The 21,306-nt window shown below is 39.1% G+C and overlaps 1 protein-coding gene across 11 annotated transcripts in view; it reads right to left on the bottom strand.

The window, feature by feature from the left end:
• Positions 1 to 18,964, bottom strand: part of FAM184A (family with sequence similarity 184 member A) — a 74,100-nt gene extending 55,136 nt beyond the window's left edge. For all 11 annotated transcript variants that reach the window (XR_005630140.1, XM_039731587.1, XM_039731592.1 and 8 more), the window contains exon 1: positions 18,518 to 18,964. Coding sequence is in view for 10 of the 11 variants with exons in the window: in XM_039731587.1 (XP_039587521.1) it covers positions 18,518 to 18,685 (168 nt within the window). In the remaining variant the exon portion in view is untranslated. The remainder of the gene's footprint in view (positions 1 to 18,517) is intronic.
• Between the last annotated feature and the right edge of the window lie 2,342 nt (positions 18,965 to 21,306).

Below are 21,306 nucleotides of genomic sequence, written 5' to 3'. Positions count from 1 at the left end.
TGATGTCAAACAAACAAGAAATACCAGTTAAATGGGAAGAGCTATATCAAGATAATATCACAGGACTATGAGAGATGGGTTGGGTATGCACTAGACATCTCTAGTCAGTGGCCAAGATGGCCATTTAAGAATGCTGCAGATGGAATGACATCTCTAGTCAGTGGCCAAGATGGCCATTTAAGAATGCTGCAGATGGACAGGCAAGTGAACAGACTGAATTAAACTGATTTTCAGGAGCAGAACACCTCAGAATTATATGTACAAGCCAGAACCAAAGTAATTTTTCCAGGCAGAAAGAAGTAGACTTGAACACCTTGACAGAAAGACAAGAAGCAGCAGGACAGAAGTGAAGTGCAACTCTTTACTATAAACCAAATTAGGGAAGACATCACCATTAATGCTTTGTATGACCTGGCACTTAATCCCCCACTTGGCTACTACATGACATCCGAGAGAAATGCTCAGCTGTTCTACACTGGCATTGCTGTCTCTAATGGAGTTACATAAGTTTACAGTGTTCAGCAACCCAGCTCCGTACATTTACGTTGCACTGCTCCCAAACATAGTGATTTCTAAGCAATATATTTATTATCCGTGTGACTGAGACATTTACTTTTGTTAGTTGCACATAAGTTTGCTTTCTGTGCCAAAGTATAAAACCAGCTTGCAAAATAAGTCAAAATAGAGTTCAATGGAAGTTTCAATCTCATTATGGCATCAAAAATATTTTCACGACGACAGGTTTTAATACAACACAATATGTTGAAGAAAGACTGTTAAGAAAGAGGGTAAAATTGTTTAGAAACAGCTTCAAAAGTTAGAATGGGAACAAATTCTAGCAGAAAACAGTTTAAATGTTTTGTAATAGCTCCTTGAAAATCAACCCCTATTTTTAAACTCAATCACTTGTAAATGAAGTGGCTTTAAACACAACTGACTTGTAAATCAAGTTGAGTGATACTAAACCTCAAACCTGCTTAACTGATAAGGAGAGGTCTACTGTACAAATGTTATCAAAATACAACAGTTATTTACAATGCCTCTAAGACTACTTCAGCACTAGAACTTAAAAATTATTTGTTCACCCCAATTCATCAGCATTGTTTCAGAACAACATTACAGAGAAAACAGAGATGCCATATTTTCATTGGCTTTAATCACTTGCTAGCCATAGTAAGTTCATCCTTTCTTTTTTCAATTTCTGTATTTAGTATCATCAAATTACATCCTAATGATCAGTCAAGCCATAGTTAATGAAGTTGGAGATTTTTCCCCAACAATGTAATTCAGAATTTTTTCTAATTCTATGTATTTTTAGAAGGAAAATATAATTTCTAATTCACCAATTATTCATTTTCTTAACAAAAAGCAAAGTCATATTACTCCTTGAAAAAGCATCCACAGAAGAAAAACAGCCTTTTGGTGCAAAAGATGAGAGATGGCATTGAGGAAGTGGGTTGTCTTCAGTAGGATCAAATGCCTTAAAGGACGACATTCAGTGACATTAAAGCGATGAGCGCCTAAAAGGATGAACAGAATTTGAAATTTTCTGCAAAGTATATTTCTATGACAAATCCATCACACTTAGAGAATCTCCATTTGGAGTGAAAAAAAACCAATCATATAAAAGGGGTAAGATTAGTCAGCTGATTCCATTTATTGCCAGAAAGCAAAGCTTAAGTTTTTCTATTTTGTTCTAAAATAATTTTTTTAAAGGCCACTACAAGTAATGTCTAACCCAGTCATAAGCAATTATATTGATATAAATCATAATTTAAATCTCCCTTTTTTGCAAACTGGACTAAATGATCCTTCATACAACCACATAATCTGTATTTTCACCTACTATATTTTCAACAGAAAGAAATATTTAAGTTGTGTAGTTATCTGTACTACACAGATTAAGTCATAACACTCAAAATAATCCAAATTCTAAGAAATTACTATCCCATTTCCTTCTAAATCTATTTCCTTGCTTTATCATTCAAGCTAACTTTCATTATAGCTCAACACAAAAAAACTTGCTCTTAAATCTTAATCCATTTCATCTTCAAATCTAACCCCCTATTAACTTTCACCATCTGAAGTGTCATGTTTTTAAACATTTATTTTTCACTAGATTTTTATAATGAAAACCTGCCTGGTCATTGCCTGGTTTTAGCTTTTTCAATGCATTGCTTAGAAACACACAGCTTTTTAATAACTATGGGTATGCAAGCTGAGTTGTCCTGCTTTTTAGGAAAACGTAATTTTTGTAGAAGTACCCACTAGTACTGGTAACTGGCTTTAAATATTTAGAATGAAAGGGATTTGGTTTTCCTTTTATTTGGCAAGGGGGGAAGAAAGGAAACCAGGGATGACAGAACAACAACTGCAGAAATGTTAAGTAAAATAAAGCATCTCCACTTAGAAACCTGCTCTAGAGGATATCCAAAGCAATATTTCTGAGTGCCATCACCTGAAAACGTCACGAGTACTTTTGGATAATTGCAAATTAAGTTGACACTAAAGAAAGATTATCTCTTTTCCTCTCAGTTTGCTTGTAAACCTGAACTCAAGGCATAGTCAGCATTATCATCACTCATACACACTATTCATTCTTACTGAAGAGTCCTCAAATGTTGAGCTGATGAAAGCATTAGCAAAAGGGTTTTTTTGTATTCTGTTTTCCCAAAAAACCAGCAATACTGTATGACAAGACAGAGAAAAGATGCCAGTTTCCTCTTCTCCACCAAAACAAAGTTCATTTTTGCACCCTCTCTACCTGCAAGTCTTGTCCTCTCAATGCCTTATCTATTTTGGGTTTAATTTCCTCAAGAATTTCTGTAGACTCCATGCAATTTGGGTATCTAGTAGTTCCTCACAGCAGATGAGACCATGCAGATAAGAATATACCACTAGTAGATCAAAGAAGAAATCTTCATCAATGTTTTGAAAAGCAGACTGGAAAATAAATCCATTGCTGGCTCATAATTTATTTTCTACTTTCCAGACTTTTTAAAAGAAGGCAAGGCATGGAGCCTTCCAAGCAAGTATGCAGTTCTGCAGGAAAGAAATATTAGAGAAAAACATATACAGCAAGACTCCCAACACAGTATTTTTATCTACAGCATCTTTCCCTTTTCTAGAAGGCATTAACTACAAACCACCTCTGGAAGTTTTAATGCTAGGTTTCTAAAATAAATAAAGGAAATTCCAACTAGAATCATGGAATTTTTAATAACTGCAGAAGATTTTGAGCTACTTTCCCAGAAAGAAACTACCTTGAAGCAATTTCTCTTCTTTCCTCTGGGGGAAAAAAAAAAAAAATCTAGATTTTACCCAATAAAATAGAATTTGTGTTCATGCTAAGACTTATCACTAATTCGACTGTTTAAAAAAAAATTAACATTATAGAAGCAAAATCAAAGGAAGCAGAAGTTAGCACAGTCACCAATTGAGAGTCCAAGTTTATTTTCAAAGCTAAGCCCAAGATGAATCTAGGACAAATCTGTAGTGGCCTACTGGGATACTTTCCAGTAACCTACAGGTAGCAACCATGCAATGGAAAAAATTTTTAATTCCTAGCTACATCTCTATATTTACACAATAATGACTATTAGTTTTGACATCTGACACTCACAACTTACAGGTTCAATACAGTAGCTATTATAGAAACACAATGTATACAGAATCACAGAAAGGTCAGAAGAGCCATCTGGAGGTTACCTAGTCTAACCTAGACCCTAAGCAAAGCAAGGTCAACTAGAACAGACTACGCTGGGCCTCACTCAAGTGGGTTTTGAATGTCTCCAAGGAAGACAATGATGCAACATATGTGAGCAGCCTGTGCTAGAATTTGACCATCCTCACAGTAAAAAAAAAAAAAAAAAGTGTTTTCTTGTGTTTTTGTTTGTGCCCATTGCCTTATGTTTTCATGAGACAGCACTAAGAATATGCCTGCTCAGTCCTCTTTACTCCTCACCATCTGGTGTACACACACATTCATAAGATCCCCCTGAGCCTTCCCTTCTCCAGGCTAAACAGTTGCATCCATCTCTCAGCCTCTCCCAGTATGACAGATGGTCCAGTCTCCTCAGCACAGCGGCCTTTTGCTGGAATTGCTCCAGTACGTCCACGACTCTCTCATATAGGGGAGCCTTCGAACCAGACCCGGCACTCCAGGTGTGCTTCACCAGCACAGAGCAGAGGGGAGGGATCACCTCCCTTGCCCTGCTGTGACAGTCATTCCCGCGAAGTCCAGGGGGCCACTGACCTTCCCTGCTGAAGGCACACTGCTGGCCCATGTTCGACGTGTGTGTCAGGACCCCGGGGCCTTCACTGCCCGGCTCTTTCCAGCCAGTCGATTCGAACCACGTCCCGCTGCGCTGCCCCAGATAGGCCTTTGCACGGGGTTCCTGCCGGAGATTCCTCCAGCCTGCCCAGCTCTGAACAGCAGCACACCCATCTGTTTTACATACCCTTGCCCCACTTTTGTGCTGGCTACAAACTTGCTGAGGGTGCATTCTGTCTCATCATCTGGCTCACAACAAAGATGTTAAACAGACTGGCCTCTAGGGCACACTGCCAGTGACCAGCCCTCAACTGGGCTTCACGCAACTGACCACAAAGTCCAGAGGTTCACCCAGCTTTTAGTCTACTTTAATGTCTACATTTTTTTCTCATAGTATCCAGTCTATCTACTTAAACAGTTCCCTCTACTACAAGTTTTCTAAATCATTCAATAAAAAAGTGGGGAAAAAAGTTATGTATATAACTAGGAAAATTGTAGTATCTCCATCAGAGGCCTACAAGAAAACTGATGCTCCTATAAAAGCATATAATTTTACTGCTTTGTCCTGAAGCATCTCTTTTTTTCTATTCATCCCATTAAATACAGTAAAAGCAGAATCTTGAACACTCAGTCCAAAAGCTATACTTTCTTATTATGGCTATCCAATTGAATCAAAACTTCATACTACTGACTTCATAGCTACCCTACTCAATGTTCTTAAAAATCCATCTCATGCAATTGCAATGAAGGCTTCTACTATTGTTTCTGTTTGGCAGCTGGAATACAAGGAGCTTATTTAAGAGTAGTTATATTGTAAATGATTTGCCAGTTTTACCTCTTTTACAATACTTACTTTATTCCACATAAAATGAGAGACATTGACTCCTATTCTTCAAGCAGTTCATCATACAGAATTCCGTAAATTAAGACTGTTCAGAATTTTTCACTTCCAACAAAAATTCCCCACACCTGATGGGTCAGTCAAATAAGAATCTTCATCGAGACCTCAAGTTTTGGCTGTGATTAGCTATCCTAAGAAGAAAATCTGTGATAGCTAATATGATAAACATGATTAAAGGAACACTAAGAATTCTTTCTTCAGCATCTATTACTTCCTTTTTTAAATTCAACAAATGAGAAAACAGTGGCAATCTTTAATCAAGGAATACATATTAATCAAACAAGTAGATTTGTGAGAAAGGAAAAAAAAATCACTTAGCACTTTTGTGTAACTTCACATTAAATAATTAGCTCAAGGCCTCTGGTGGGTACAGGCCTGTATCACGCACCTGTCAGTACATATATATATTCAATTCAGTCTCTCACACAAACATGCTTAGTTCTGACTACTACTGCAAAAACCTTCCACTTTTTACACAATAAGGGAAACAAAAAATAAGCTAAGTTGGTGGCATATTGCAAAATACACAACAATTAAGACAAAAATTTAAGAATGATCTGTGCAACTCATATAAAAAGAACACACTGAGATATCATTCCAAGGCCTGTTTTAAGACTATTCTATTTACAACACAGCTGTACGTAACTTTTTGTATTGAATTACACCAGCTGTAATTCAATACAAAAAAATTATAATTCACATCTTAACTTGTGAAGAGACAGCATGGAACAATTTGTTTTTTCAGACTTAGACAACATTTAACACTTAATAGCAAATTTGCTTAAGTTTTCCAATACTTTTTCAAAGTTGAATTTCAAATTAGCTAGCAAATACCATTTAAGCCTTGGTTTGTTGGTGGATTTTTAACGTCACTTTTACACACTAAGCACATCTTCAGCTACCGATCCACCACTGCTTCCATTACACAGTCAGGAAAGATTCTAATAAAGATGAAAGTTTTTGATATTTAGCTCTGCTCTGTTTCCAGCAGATCCTCTCCCTACTTTTAATATATACTTTTAGAAAATTTCCATTGCTTTCTACATATAGCTTAAAAATTAAAGAGACTGCATACAATACAGCTTCCAAAACAAAATCTCTTCCATGAAAGTGTAAGGTTTTTTAATGATAAGTTCATTAAAAATGAACAAGTGTTATGCATAAAAACAGAGTTATGTACATTTCAGAAATTTCTCATTTTACAGATAAAAAGTTAACCATGTGCTTGTATCTCTCAGTTTCCCAGAGTTTTCATTAAGTTCTCAGTATACTTCCTATATTTTGGGCAGTCTTCAATCACAGAACCGGATGTAAAATACACTAGAACTCCAAGCAGAGTATCCAACTAATTCATTGTGTATCCAATTCATTATTCATTCATCTGGAAACAACCATTTCCTCCTGTTAGAGGCTCACTTGGGATGTACTTGCAACCACAAATCAATACCCTTGTGCTGGGATAGGTGTGGCAGTACCAGCACCAAATCAAAACCCCTTTTCAGTTCTGGCAACCTCTATCAATCAGGTTATGACAGAAAAAAACATTACAAATCTGTACCATACTAGCTTCAGACAATTTCCCAAGACAGTTAAATCTTGAGAAACATACTGAAGGAAAAAAAAAATAAAAAATTTAGTGACAGATGTACAAATTTCCCAGTCTGCCTCCCTATGTGAAAGAATCTCATTTACCCTCTAATCACCTATCTAGACTGTAACTGACACATCTGCTATATGACTAGACCTTCAATTGCTGCAAGGAAAATAGGATAGGCCAAGGGGCTATTCTCAAGTTGTGTTTGTCTCAGAGCTGCATTTCCTTTCAGATATATTTCTTGAATACTTGCATATCTAATTTTAGCCTTTCAGGTATATACATCCCTAGAGATCCTCATTCTACAAAATTATTCCACATATAAACAAAGGAATTTTCTCTCAGCAGAGTAATATTAAGTTCAGAACTTCCCAAAACATGAAGCAGTAACACCTAAGTGGAGGAAAAGGGTGAAAATGGTACTCATCTTACAAACCTGGATCACTGTTTTGGATTAATCACCAAACTAAGGGGTTTTAGTAGTATGTTGTTTCAATAGGTAATTTTCTCTTATCTTGTGAACCTAAGATACACTGGGCAACATCCAGAAATAAAAGACATCTTTAGTGGATTTTATGACAAGATGATTGCATTTCCAGCTTCTTAAGACCCTTATAAGCTAAAAATGCCGTTATTTCAGAACAGAATAAAAGCAAATATTTAATCCTTTTTTTGTTGTATATTCCGTAAGTCATCTTTTGAAAATCAAACATAAACCCCTCTTTCAGAGTCCTGACAAAATTAAGAAAATGCTGTTCATTCAAATATTCTCAAACATTTCTTAATTTACTAACAGACAGAACTCTGAAAAATACCAGCGCCTATTTTAATTTTCACTTATTTGTCCTTTTTTTTTTACTATTCTGCCAGGTTTCTGGGAAGACCCTACAAAACAGCATGCAACACACTTTCAGAGAAATAATTCACTGCACTTACCTCCACAGTGCTCAGCAGAATCAATGTTATAGCTCGCCACTACATAAAACACCAGCTCACCGACTACATAAAACATTTGGGAAATTGTAGTTACATAAGCTGGGCCTCTAACGAGATTTTGCCAGCAGGGAAATGTGCTGGTTTGCATAAACCAAGTCAAACTTGGTTGCTGTTGACACCAGTGTCAGTGAGGATAAGGTGTGGAGGCAGCCCCACACTCGGTACCAGGGAGAGCTGTGGCTGCTGCCCACCCCCGCAGCCAAGGGGCAACACGGCTCAGGAGAAAAATTCAACACAGCCCACAGGCAAAGCGTCTGACAAGGCTCCTCTTCCCAAGAGAAGAGCCTCACAAGTCTCCCAAGAAACCACATACAGCCTCACACTTCACTAAGTATAGATAGATTGTGTTCTTTGATAAAATTAGTTCCTGCAGGTAAACTTAAGACTATTCCCAGTTCTTTGACAAAGCGACTGGGTTTTTATGCTTCCAAGACCAGAGAATTTTCTTAATTTCTTTCTAAAGCTTTAAAAATTCTCCCTTTTCCTATAAGAATTCCTCTTCTATAGGTGGGAACAGATGAAGCTCAAGATTAGTAGTGAATGTAGAGTTGAACATAACTTGTGAGTTGGGACTCGAATTAAGGGACCAACTTGATCAAAATTTCATACAGGCCGATAGAGCTGGAGTTTATGATCAGTATGTAATTTTTTTGATATTCTAGAGTGAGGTGTGTTACTTCTGTCTACAACTGTACCAAGCTAAGTTTTTTGAAAGCAGGACATTTAACTTCCCTCAGGACCAGGAAGCATAGATGCGTAAGGGAAAAAAAACCAACCAAAACACTCCCACAGAAAAAAAGAAACAAACCACAACAAAACCACATCTCAAAACATTTTAAAATTTCCATTAGAGAAAAATAGTCTATCACACAAACAGCTTTGTCAAAGAAAACCCCAAAACAAAACAAAAAAGTCCTGCAACAAACAACACCCCCCTGACAATCTGGTATTTGAAATCTAGTTTATTCTAGAGTATCAACTCAGAGCTATGGAAAAGAATGCAAACCAACAGAGGCTAAACTTGCTTCAGGCTCTTCACTTGTTCAGAACACATCTCCTAAACCACTGTCTGCCCAAAGTGATACAAATTATGATCTCATGCATTAGATATTTGGAGGCAAGACAGAATATACCTGATATACCAAATTGTCTTATATACCTTCTCAATCCACAGTGTGGAGCATTCACAGGATGCGAAACAGAGCACAGAAATAAAGAAAGACAAGAATCACAGGAATAGAAAGGATGGCCACAGAACACTTCCAGGTCAGCTCAAAAAATATGTAAACTGAGCTTTGTGTCCAAGTACAGCCTCAGCACAAAGCAAATGGACATATGTTTTTAAAAGAAAAAAAGAGAAGGGGTCTTGGGGAAAGGACTGACATATATGACAAATGACTGTAAGTTAACACAATAACATTACACAATATATGGAAAGTTAGTGAACAATACAGACAAAATAATGGCTCCAAAATTCAAATAAATTTCTACCATTCTGTGTCACAACAAAGTATTTTCTTCAATAAATGAGCTATGTTGACAAGACAGGTTAACATTTAGAAGAAAGACATGCATAGATTTTCAAGGTGTTTTGCCTTTTTTTACGTATAAACATAAAATTGATTACTTATTACAACCAGCTACAATGAACTATATTTTAAATGTGAAACCTACACTTACAATTACACAAAGCAGTTAAATAAAAAAAAAATCAAGTCCTTTTCCTTAATCCTTATTAAAGAAATAATATCCCATTATCTTCATTTGTCAAATTTTAAAGGGACAAAGACAGTCACACAAGACTACAGCAATACATTTTAGTACAACCTATCCAAACACATCAGCATCCATAATGCAAAATACTAGATCTGAGAAGGCAGTGTCAGATACCCTTTACCAAAAGTTATTGCTTTCAGTCACATTGTGAGCAAAACCACTGTTCAAATAAAAATCTTTGGATTATAGCACACCTGTTTTTTGAACACATTACAATTCAGGTTTCTAGAAATTAAATTTTAGTACACTGGCTGAAAATATTACTTTAATCTCATAAAAATTAAAATAGAAAACTGGTACTTCTCATATTCACCTCATACTACTTCTTGCAGCTGAAAGGTTGTCTTTCATTTAATGGCAGCATCTTGAAGAAGGACTTCATGAACTTTTTAACATTAGCTATTTTTAAAAGCTGTCATTTTGATCAGAGTCAAGTGACAACCTCAGCAAAAGGTTCTTCCTCCTCCTAGCCCTCTAGATTCAGTTAGAAGAGGCTGGCTGAGGAAACAGATCCAGGTAATATGCATTAAGTAGGACAAGATGGTGAATAGCTTTAGACTGTTTTGTTTCTTCTGGTTATTTTTGGAATGCAATGCCTTTGGTTACTAGTATGACATCAGTCATTAGAAGAATACACAGACGCCTGAATTACTACTGCCAAACATGTATCAGCCAAGAGACATACATCTGATTTCATAATATTATGTTGAGATTTCCTGGGTTTATTTAGCAGCAAGCCTGCAAACAGTTAGAAAAAGTTAATTACTATTTTAAGGTAATGCCCTCCTCCCTTTTTACAGGTCAAAGGAGAATGAAGCTTCAATGGAGAATTGGAAGGGTGAAAACCAGTAGTGTCACTGACAAAATTACTGTTTTTATTAAGCCAAAGCCTGAGTTTAAAGAATGAGATACTGAAATAATTTAAGTGCTTAGAAACTACTCAGGGCTAGGAGTCGCTGTACCAAAACAATGACTTATGACAAATAAGACTTCTATGCATGTATTAGATGCAGCACACCTCTAATGGTACTTCTAGACATTAAAAAATAAAGTACGTGTAACCAAGATGTTGCATGACAATATAGTAATATACAAACAGTATTCAAAGCAATGCTGTTGCCACTTTTACTGTGCTTGAAAAAAGCACAAAACCACAATGTTTAATATTAAATTGCAATCAGACTTCTTCTAAAGAAGTGCTAAGTCTGTCAATTTGAAACAAATTCTTTGTACATTCTTGATATTTCAAATACCACCACCAACACCAAAAAAAAAAAAGGCACCAAAAAGCCCATCAGACTCTCTTCTGCTGATACATTTTTCTAAGACCTGTCAAATCAAAACTTCTTACAGGACTGAGTACTTCAGAGTGCTGTGCCCAATACACTACTTTACAAGTGTATGAAATAATTAATCTATAAATACCTTGTATAGTTACAGATTTCAACTACTGATTTCCTTTTTCAAACATACATAAAAGACTCTCCAGTTTATAACTTTAACATCTGAAGGAAAGCATTTCATTATTGTGTTCTTCACTCTGAACTGGCACTTCCATCTAAAAAGAGAATTGCAAAAGCCTTGTATCATAAAGCAGTACTTAGCTGAAAACAGTAACAGCAACAAAACCCTAAATCAGTATATATTCAAAATATATCTTAATTTTTTTTTCATAAGGTTTATATTGTCCTATATAAAAGCAGCTAAAGGTTGACAGATTTTAAACTTCACTGGTGTTGCAATATCAGGTTTCATTTATATTCAGAACATTCATCCTGAATGTTTTTCTTTCTTTAGTTTTTAAATGTTGACATGTTAACATTGACATCAGTAGTAAAATCCATGTCTTTCCACTTTTTCTTTAAATATCCTTAAAGTGTGGATGTATGGGATTTAACAGCTGAAGTACAGAGCAGAGCAGTAACATCTCGCAGCATTCTAGCTCTTTGTAACTCTATATTATTTAATTTTGGCAGTGAATAATAAACAAGAGGATGCATATAGAATCTTAAGGATCTTTTCCAACCTCATGACTCTTAAGATCATCAAGTCTAACTGTAAAACTAAACTTGCAAGTTTACCACTAAACAATATCCCCAGCTGCCATGTCATTCATCCTCTCCCCCAGTTTATTTATCTCTTCATTTTTATTTATTATTCTTTTGGATGTTTGTAAAATGAGGAGAAAAAAAAACCCAAACCAAATAATCTCCAAGAAGCTGATATATCCACAAGTGCATTAAAGAGGCTTTTTAGACTAGTAACATATGTGAATGTGTGATCAGACAGTTTTTCAGCATCACACTTTCAACTACACACATACAGGAAATATCTTTAGAACATCAAGTTATCAGTGGCCTCAGAAGAACTCTGAGTTACCAGTCAACCATTAAAACTATGTGGGTGGAGAGCAAAGGAATTCATTTGAGTATATTTCTTTTTTATATTAAAAATATTTCATTCTTGTCCTCCTTCTTTCTTCTTGATGTCTTGTGATAAAAGACTGTAAAAGTCATTGACCCAATTCACACATCACAACACTGAGCTCTAAAATATACCTACATCAGAACAACCTGCAGAACCCCTGCAGTCTCACCTTACAGGTTTGCAATGATAATGAAGGGAAAAACCATTTGAGAGCTATATGATCCTTATTAATAACAAAATTACATAATTTTTGTCCTACAAAATGTTGATGGTAAGAAAGACCTCTTCAGGTCTAAATTATAAGTCACAGCTGCTTTAAAGCAATTCATAGTGCATAAACTAGATAGTATTCAGACAAAGACAAGAACTGATGATTTTATTGAAGTCCTGAAGAGCTGAGAGCCTGAAAGCTCTACTTACTTCTTCTGAACTATAGCAGATGCTATTAAAGACATGACATTTTTACCCAGTTCCATCTTTCTCCTTATACTATCACGGGTACAGAAAACTCTGCGAATATCCCTTGCTAAGATCATAATTACTGCAGAATAAGCACACAGTTGGAATACGACATGGAAAGAGTCTGAACAGGAAGATGGAGATACTACACTAGCACAATTTAAAAAAGAAAAATCTTAAGATAATTAGACACAGTATTTCTGGAGCAAGTTCTCATTTCCTACCTGAGGAGTCTCTCTCTTCTGAGAGGACTTATTTCAGCTATCTTTAGAATAATTAACACAAAACAAAGTTAAATACCTCCAGAGAAATGTAAATTAATTTAATACCTAATATTACATTTTCAGATCTTTTAGTCCTTGATACTATTTTTAATGTAGTAACATAATATTTATTCACACATTACCAGTTAGAATAATATGGAAAATACTGACATCAAAACACACACTTCAATCACACCCGCCTCGAAATTTCAGTTCTTTTCATGCAATCCTAGAACTGTTACAAATACTGGCCTACTGCCAGTGTTAACACACATTGGAGAGATGACATAAGGCTGCTTAAAAAGCTAAATCCCAAGTTTTTACAAAACTGTTAATGGCATCAACTACAACATGATGACAGCTAACATCAAAACAGTTCTACAGGGATTTTTAGTCTCATGCCTTCCCTGGTTTCAAGGGCTCTTTTTTTAAAGTTTTCTTATAATTTTATGCACAATGAACCTTCTGCAAGAGGCTTAGTTTTTTTATTTCCTGAGGCAGAATAATTCCAAAAAAACCTGATAAAGTTTCACTGGAAACATTTTGTCAAGAATAATTTATATAAGTTAAACCTTACAGCTCTTACTTGCATAAAGCTGCATTCTGTGATTGCTGAGGGAGATCTTTAAACATCCCAGAAAAAGAGTACATACCACAAAAAACATAAGCATCTGAATTAAAGATCATCAAATTTGCACTTCAGTCTTTGAAATAAATTTACTATCTACATCCACTAGAAACTGACTGGATTAACAACAACATTAATGTCTACTGTCTAAGTTCTTCTCTCTAACACAGCAAAAATCAAAGATTTTGTTTCCCAAATATAGGCAAGAAGCTGTTGGAAGAACTGAGAACAGAAGCCAGGTCTCAGGAGTCTTGGATTCTAGTTTGTTGTTTACTCAAGGATGATGTGCCTTGGTGAACCTTGTTACAGTCATCTTTGAACTGATTTTTCTGGAACCTTTCCAAAACTGAACCATCAAGTTCTAAGTATGTACCAAGGAAAAACATTAGTGTTCTATATAGTTGATATTCATTAAATAGACAAAAATGCTAGCTGTAGGGTAGAGATCATCTACATGGCACGTACAGACTCTTCTTCCAGAATCACACAATAGTTTGGGTTGTATAAATGTTAGCCAATTCCAATGCCCTGCCACAGTAGGGACACTTTCCAAAACAGTACTTTGTTCAAAGTCCCATCCAGCCTGGTCTTGAACATTTCCAGGGATGGGGCAACCACAGCTTCTCTAGGCAACCTGTTCTAGCGCCTCATCACCCTCTCAGTAAAGAACTTCTTCCTCATATCTAATTTAAATCTATCCTCTTTCAGTTTAAAGCCCATGTCCTTGTCTTATCACTACAGGACCTTATCAAAAGTCTCTCTCCAGCTCTCTTGCAGGCTCTCTTTAGGTAATGGAAGGCTGCTCTGAGGTCTCCCCAACACCTTCTCTTCCCCAGGCTGAACAAGTCCAGCTCTCCCAGCCTGTCTTCACAGGAGAGGTGCTCCAGCCCTCTGATCGTCTTTGTGGCCTCCTCTGGACTCTCTCCAAGGCCTTCTGATCATCTGAGCCCTCCTCTGGACTTGCTCCAGCAGGTCCATATCTTTTCTGTGCTGGGGACCTCAGAGCTGGACACAGCATCTAGGTGGGGTCTCAGGAGAGTAAAGTAGAGGGGGAGAATAAGTTGCCTTGACCTGTCTCTTGTGGGAATCATGAAAACTAATGCCATTCTCGCCTGTTGATGTAAGCACCCTTGACCTGTTGGTCACATTCCCTTGGTGCAGCCCTGGATACTGGGGTGGTTTTCTGGGCTGCAAGAGCACATTGCCAGGTCACAGTTTCTCATCAATCAACACTACCAGGTGTTTCTTTCCCATCAGAGCTGCTGCAGTTAATGTAAAATTTCCGTAACAAATATCATACAACCAAATCAATCCTGAAGAGTCTCTTTTATAAATAGTCCCAGCACAAATCATGCAGCTATTCTGTACAAGTCAAAGATTTATGCTGACGTCACAAAACCTGCACAAGAGACTTTACAGACATACTTAAGAGATGGATTTCTCAATCACAAACACTCAAGCTACAAACTACATCACAAAGAAAGAAAGACAGAAAGAAGAAACAAAACAAAAAAAAAAAAGCAACACCCAAACAAATCCAAGATGAGAAACAAGCCCCCTGAACTCTTGTGGGAATCATGAAAACTAATGCCATTCTCGCCTGTTGATGTAAGCATGGCAGCACCTTGCTTCTCATTTCTAATCCAGTTGTCTTATGCAAACTAATTAAATATATATGTATATTTTCATCTGCAGCAGGCATAATTCAACACTGCATTAGCATTCCTGCATGCAGTAGTACAAACACATATATGCAATCTCATAATCGCAGTTTATTTCTTGTTGGCTTTAATCTTTGTGTCAGATGCTACTTTATCCCAAACTGGTACACAGATCTTCCGGAATGCCTGAAAATAAGGAGCTTATACTGAAGAGGAAGACCTAAAATTGCTTCAGTTACCGTCTACTGCAGTCTTTGAACATGACATGAAGTTTCATCTTGGTTTTTTTAGACCTGCATTTCTAACTAGTTGTTTTACCTTCCCCTGTGAATTAAGCATATTAAAATTAAATCAAGTAAGTCTTTCTCCCCTACCCAAAAGTAACAATATAGTTAAACACTTAAGAAGTGTTTTGCTTAGGGAAATGGATTCATACCTTATTTTGCCTCACTCTGAATCACTGATTAAATCTGGTTATTAAACAAATTTCACCTTTTACTTTGTGTTCCTGTATTGTTTTGACTAAAACATCAGATTCCCTTAAGTAATGCAAAAACATAACTGAGGAATCTTACTTTTGGAATTTTACATTTAATTCATGAGTGACCCTCATCCTCTGTGGGGAAAGTATTTTCTTCGGCTCCTACTCACAGCTCATAATACAACCTGCACAAGGACAGGCAAAAGTAAACTATGGAGTCACACTTCTTTTGTCAGAAGGCAGAAGCTGTCTGGATAACTTAGTGAAGTTATCCAGTGTGTACTCCCTGGATAATGAGTATTTGGATTTTCTTCCACCGCACTCTATTGGTGGGTTTGTTTTAACCTGGTAAAGTGCCTTCTGCTCTAAATCCACAGGGGGAATTACTGTATCTTCAAAACACTCTTAGAGAAGAGTTAGAACAAAAATTAAATAAATGGGTAAAACAGTTGAAAGACGTGTGAGAAGTACCTTATATACAGACACTAAACAACTTCAGAAGCACAGTTAAGAAGTGGTACTCCTAACAATAAATTCCTAGATTAATGAAGAGGAATTTCATGCACATATGCTGGTAAGCATTTGACAAAGCTAGAACAGCAGAATTTGGTCGAAAGACCTAAACAGAAATATCTTAAATTTTTTTTTGCAATGCCTTACTTCAAGGATTCTTCTGCAAAGTGAAGTTAATTCTTCTCTGACAGGTGAGTCTCATGGAAATTGAGTTTATTATGTTTATATTTTTCCCCTGTAGCTTGAGTCCTTTCCCAAGGACTAATTTCTGCAGTCAGCTATCAAAGATTTCAGATTCTAGAGCAGATTAGAAAGTTTAGATCATACTTTACCCAGAAGTTTCTATAATTCTTTTAAGCCTCCCCTCCCAAAAGGTCAAGTAGGTCAGCAGAAATGCAGGACCTGAGCCCTCTAGCTACAAAACTGTCAAAATGTGCACCTCTACTTTAATGAAATACATCTTATACAATACCTTTAATCTTAATCCTAATATTAGAAGTCTTAATTTTATTTTTGCAATAGGTGCAAGAGAAGTATTTTTATATATACTTCGGTTTACATTTAAAAGCACTATTATTCACTCCAGAACTTCACTCAATAGAAAGATCAGCTGATTTCCCAAGCTTTCTCCCTAAAACTTGAAAACAAAACACAACATACAAACTATAACACTGCCAGAATCTGCAAGTCACTGGGACTTGCACATATAAGACTCCAGCCCTGCAAAAGCCTAATTCATTTGTAAACTCCTTGTATGAGCACATAGCTTGCAATTATTTGAAATACACAGCAGAAAACAACTCGCAGATTTTATTTGCATTAAGCTGAACTCTTTGTCAGGACAGACTTGCATGCAATATATAGAATGTTAGATGAACTTTATTGTGGCTCATAAAGCAAAAAACAAACAAAAAAAGTATTTACTTTTACTCTCTTTGCTTTTTCCAACACAGGAGTTCAAAATATTTCAGCACCATGCATTTAAATCCATAATTAACTCACATCCACCTCAAGATATCTGATGCATAGTGAGAGTGCACAGGACACATGCCCAGTGATGTGGAACTCATGGGTCATACACAAATGACTTCACATCAGAAGTGGAATGCTGTTTCTGAAATAAACTATAAACTGTTGGGTAATTTCCTAGAGAAGGTAAGGGAAATATATCAAAGGCACACACATAGATATAAATTATTCTTTGAAAGTATTACTTTACATATGCACCTAGGCCTTAATGTAAACCTAAAACATATTTAGGGTCTCCAGGTGCTTTATACACCTTTTAGGGAGTACAAAGCTACAGTAATATCTTTAATGCTTTACTTCATTATTTGTATGCACATGGAACAAAACCAAGGAGATCCTTCAGCTTATTTTCTCTTTATGGAATTAGAGTTCCACTGATGTTAACATCAAAAGAAATTGGAATTCAAGGACAAGATACCCCTCAGTTATCAGCTTCCCAACACATTAAGGAGCACAGTGTGCCACAATAAATACTATTTTTAACTGGTCAATGGTGCATCAACTGTACATACATGTGAACTGTCCCCACTGTGAGCCTGCCAGCAGTCTTCATCCTCTTCACTCTTAGTTCCAACGAAATGTCACCTTCATCCATTTTAGCATACATGTTAAGAATACTGGCAGTTCCAACAGTGCTTTAAAATTACCTTTAAACGTTTTAACTATTAAATTCCTGACAAAAAATACTACTTCTGCTTTAATAAAAGAATCTGCCTCTCATTTCCTCACTAATGCCATTTGCCTACAGCTTGAGCACCATAGAACAGAGATGATAGCACCTAAGTATTGTTTTAACTTATTCTAACTAAATCACATCTGAAACATTGGGCCTACCTGCCTCAGCAATAGGCATTAAAAACACCTCCTAGCTGGACTCCGGCCTCTCACAAAGATACAGTGTATTCCCTAGGCTAGGGATGACATAATGAAAACCGTTCAATCGGCAATAGCAGACCAGAAATTTTCTCACACTTCACACTCACCATCTAAGGCATTTAAGCTATTATCAGGCACGTTAAATAACAGCACTTCAGCAAAGAAAAGACAAGCATCACTTGAATTTCCCCATTTAAAGAGACTCGGAGAAGAGCTTACAACAGCGCTAGAAGACAAGATACAATTTCCGCAGAATAAATAACCACTACCAGCCCAGCAGCCAGGGATCCGCTGTGGCACACCGGGATACCTGGCTGTGCCGGGCGGGATTCGGACACCACGAAGAGGGGCCGGCACTGCGGCAGCTCCCGTGCGCGGCTCCCGGAGCGCCGGAGCGCTCCCCGCGGGACCACGGCGCGCTCCTGCCCGCGGGATGCTCCGGGCACCGAGCGCGCTCCAGGCTCGGCCTCCGGCTACAAATCCGGCGGCATCCCACCCGGATTTGCCAATTTGCCATCAGCCCCGACAGTCTGCCCCTGTCCAGCCCCATCGCTGCCCGCATCAGCGCAAGGAGCGAAAGGAAACAGAGCGGAGGAGGAAGACACCCGAGGCGGCGAAGGACCCGGCGCGCCTCGCTCACCTTCGTCAGCTGGGCGATCTTCTTGCTCATTTTGAAGTGCAGGTCCGCGCTGTGCTCGGCGCCCAGCCCCGCCTGTGCCGAGCCCGAGCCGAGTTTGGCCGCGCCGGGCGCGGAGCCGCCGCCGTAGCTGTGCTGCGGCTGCTGCCAGCCCATGCCCGGGGTCGCCATCTTCACCGCCCGGCTCCCGCCGCCGCTCGGGCTCCGCCGCCGCCCGCCTCACCGAGGACCGAGCCCGGCGCCCCGGCCGCGATTCGCTGCCCGAGCCGGCTCCTCCCGCCCCGGGCGCTTCCTTCGGCCGCCACCCCCGCCGGGCTGCGGCGTCAAAGCTCTCGGGGACGCTGCGAGAAGGGGCGCCCGCCTTTCCTCTCCTCCCTGGTCGCGCCGCCCGCCCGTCCGACCGTGCCCGGGCGGGGGAGGCCGCTCGGCTGGGCCGCGGGCGCGGCCCCGCGGCCGCGCGCGCCGCCCAGCGAGCCGGGCTCCCGCTTCCCGCACCCCGTCCCGGGAGCAGGGAGGCGGCTCTCCTGAGGGAGGGGGCGCAGACAGCACCTGGGCCGCGGGGGCCCGGGCACGGCGCGGGGAGGGTCGGGGTTCAGTCAGCGGTGCCCTCCCCGGCAGAGCTCGGGCCGCGTGCGCCAAGCGCCCAAAGCTTCTCCTCGTGGGAAGCCCCGGGCGTGGGGCGGAGGATGCCCAGGGAAAGGCACTACGGTGTGGGGTGTGCGGGTCGATGGCGCTGGTCCCCGGGGTCGTACCACTGTGAGCGTAGGACGAGCCGTCCTCTCGCAGCTGGAGGTGGCGCGGGCAAGGAGCCACTCGAAATTGGAGCAGGAGCACGGCACTGGCACGGTCAGCTCGGGTTTTGAAGGAAGTTAGGGGCTGGCCTCTTCTCCCAGGCAATTAGCGACAGGACGAGAGGATAGAGTCTTAGGCTGCTCCAGGGAAGGTGGACATTAGAAGGAATTCCTTCACCAAAAGGGGTGATAAATGTTGGAATGGACTGTACAGAGAGGTGGGGGAGTCACCATCCCTGAGGTGTTAAGGAAAATACTGGATGTGGCACTGAGTGCCACGGTCAGGTTGACAAGGTGGTGTTCACTCGTAGGTTGGACCTGAAGATCTCAAAGGCCTGTTCCAACTAAACCGATTCCATGGTGGAGCCCCCACAAATGCTGGGTGACCCAGCCAGCGAGTGGGGAAGTGTCCAGCGGAGCCAGCCGGTCTCTCCTGGGTCACAGGCACTGCTTCTGCCACACACAGCCACGGGCCAGCGCACTGATGGGCATGGAATGAAGGGTCCTGCCAGAGGGGATTCCTGGCTGGATTTAGCGCGACCTTTAGGTTGGGTTTGACTGCTCTCTTTTTCGGTTCCCAACCCGTGTAACTCCTGAGAACTGCCACCCTCTTTAAAAATTTAACATCTCCTAGCTAGGCTCTGGCCTTGTGAGAATATATATATATTAATGTGGTTGGACACATCTGATTCCCAGATTAACAGCCTCTGCACTCTTCCTTTACAGAGTCCTTGGTACTCTCTGTTGAGTAGCTCATCTTTTTACTGCTTTTTTCCTGCTCTAAAAATCTCTGCTTGCATTCTTTGTAGGCAGGCAGAGGTATCAAAGAGGCAAACCACAAAAATATACAGCTAAGTCTGTGGTTCTCAGCAATGTTGTGGAGGAAAGCATCACTTAGAATTTGCAGATCACAGAAGTAGGTGGAATAGTAAAGTATCAGAAGAGATATTTTACAGAGCAATGTGCGTCACTTGCTAATAGAGATTCATGCTTGTATTGTATGATAAATAACCAACTAAACCCGAACTGCCAGTGCAAACCTGAGGTCATGGGGTAAATGAGGTTCTTTGATGCATGAACTGGTCACTGTCTGGAAGGCACAATTAGATACTGCTACTATTTTACAGATTGATTGTTGAGAGTATGAGAGAAATACTTGCATTGAGTTCTACAATTTCCATGCATCAACACACTAGAAAGGTCTTCAAAAGGTCAGAAGTTCTGGGAAAATCGCTTATAATGAAAAAAATAATTAACCCAATCTATTTTGGATAACAAGGAAACTAAGCAATAATTTGATCCCAATCTGAAGTAGCTGTGTTGCCTTAACTCAGAATTTGCATTGTCCAGGAAATTCTGACACCAATTTTTTTTTTCCTTCTGAAGTGGCCCATTCTGGCAACAGAGAACAAAGGACAGATGGTGCCTACCCAGGCAGTGATTCATACAGATGAAATACAAGGGGAAGAAAGAATATTAGGAGCATCTGTTTCAAATCTGTGTCCATAGATTGCATCCATGAATAGCACGTACTGTTAATTCAGTTTTATCAAATTAAAAATAATTCAGTGGCTGAAGAGACTGTGATTTTTCATGTCTAGGAAGGTCAAACTACTAATTAAGGCAGTAGACTGATTGTGGAGCCTTGGTTACAGGTAATGATTTTGTCTGGATGCTTGTATGTCATTATGCAGACTTCTTAATTCTCATGTAAAAAGACACCTTCTTTAATGTACCTAATAATGCCCCAATATGAAGGAATGGTTGTCTCAATTTATTAGTTCTCCGAGAAATCTCAAGAGTTACAGAATATTTTAATTTTAATCTACACATTTTAAATATTTGGAATAGATTTATTTTAAAAATAAATTAGAGAACTTTGGATTTATTAGCATTTCCTCTGAGACAAAAAGCCCTTACTGTTTTATTTTTCAGTTTCTTTTAGGTTTCTTTTAGAACCACTTTTTCTGTGGTTCATATTGGCCCCAAATCATTGTTTTG

The sequence above is a fragment of the Passer montanus genome, unplaced genomic scaffold, assembly GCF_014805655.1.
Source record: "Passer montanus isolate IOZ18808 unplaced genomic scaffold, ASM1480565v1 scaffold79, whole genome shotgun sequence".
NCBI classification, from domain to species: Eukaryota; Metazoa; Chordata; class Aves; order Passeriformes; family Passeridae; genus Passer; species Passer montanus.
Note: the sequence above shows the minus strand (reverse complement) of the source record. Positions and strands in the feature narration are given on the sequence as shown.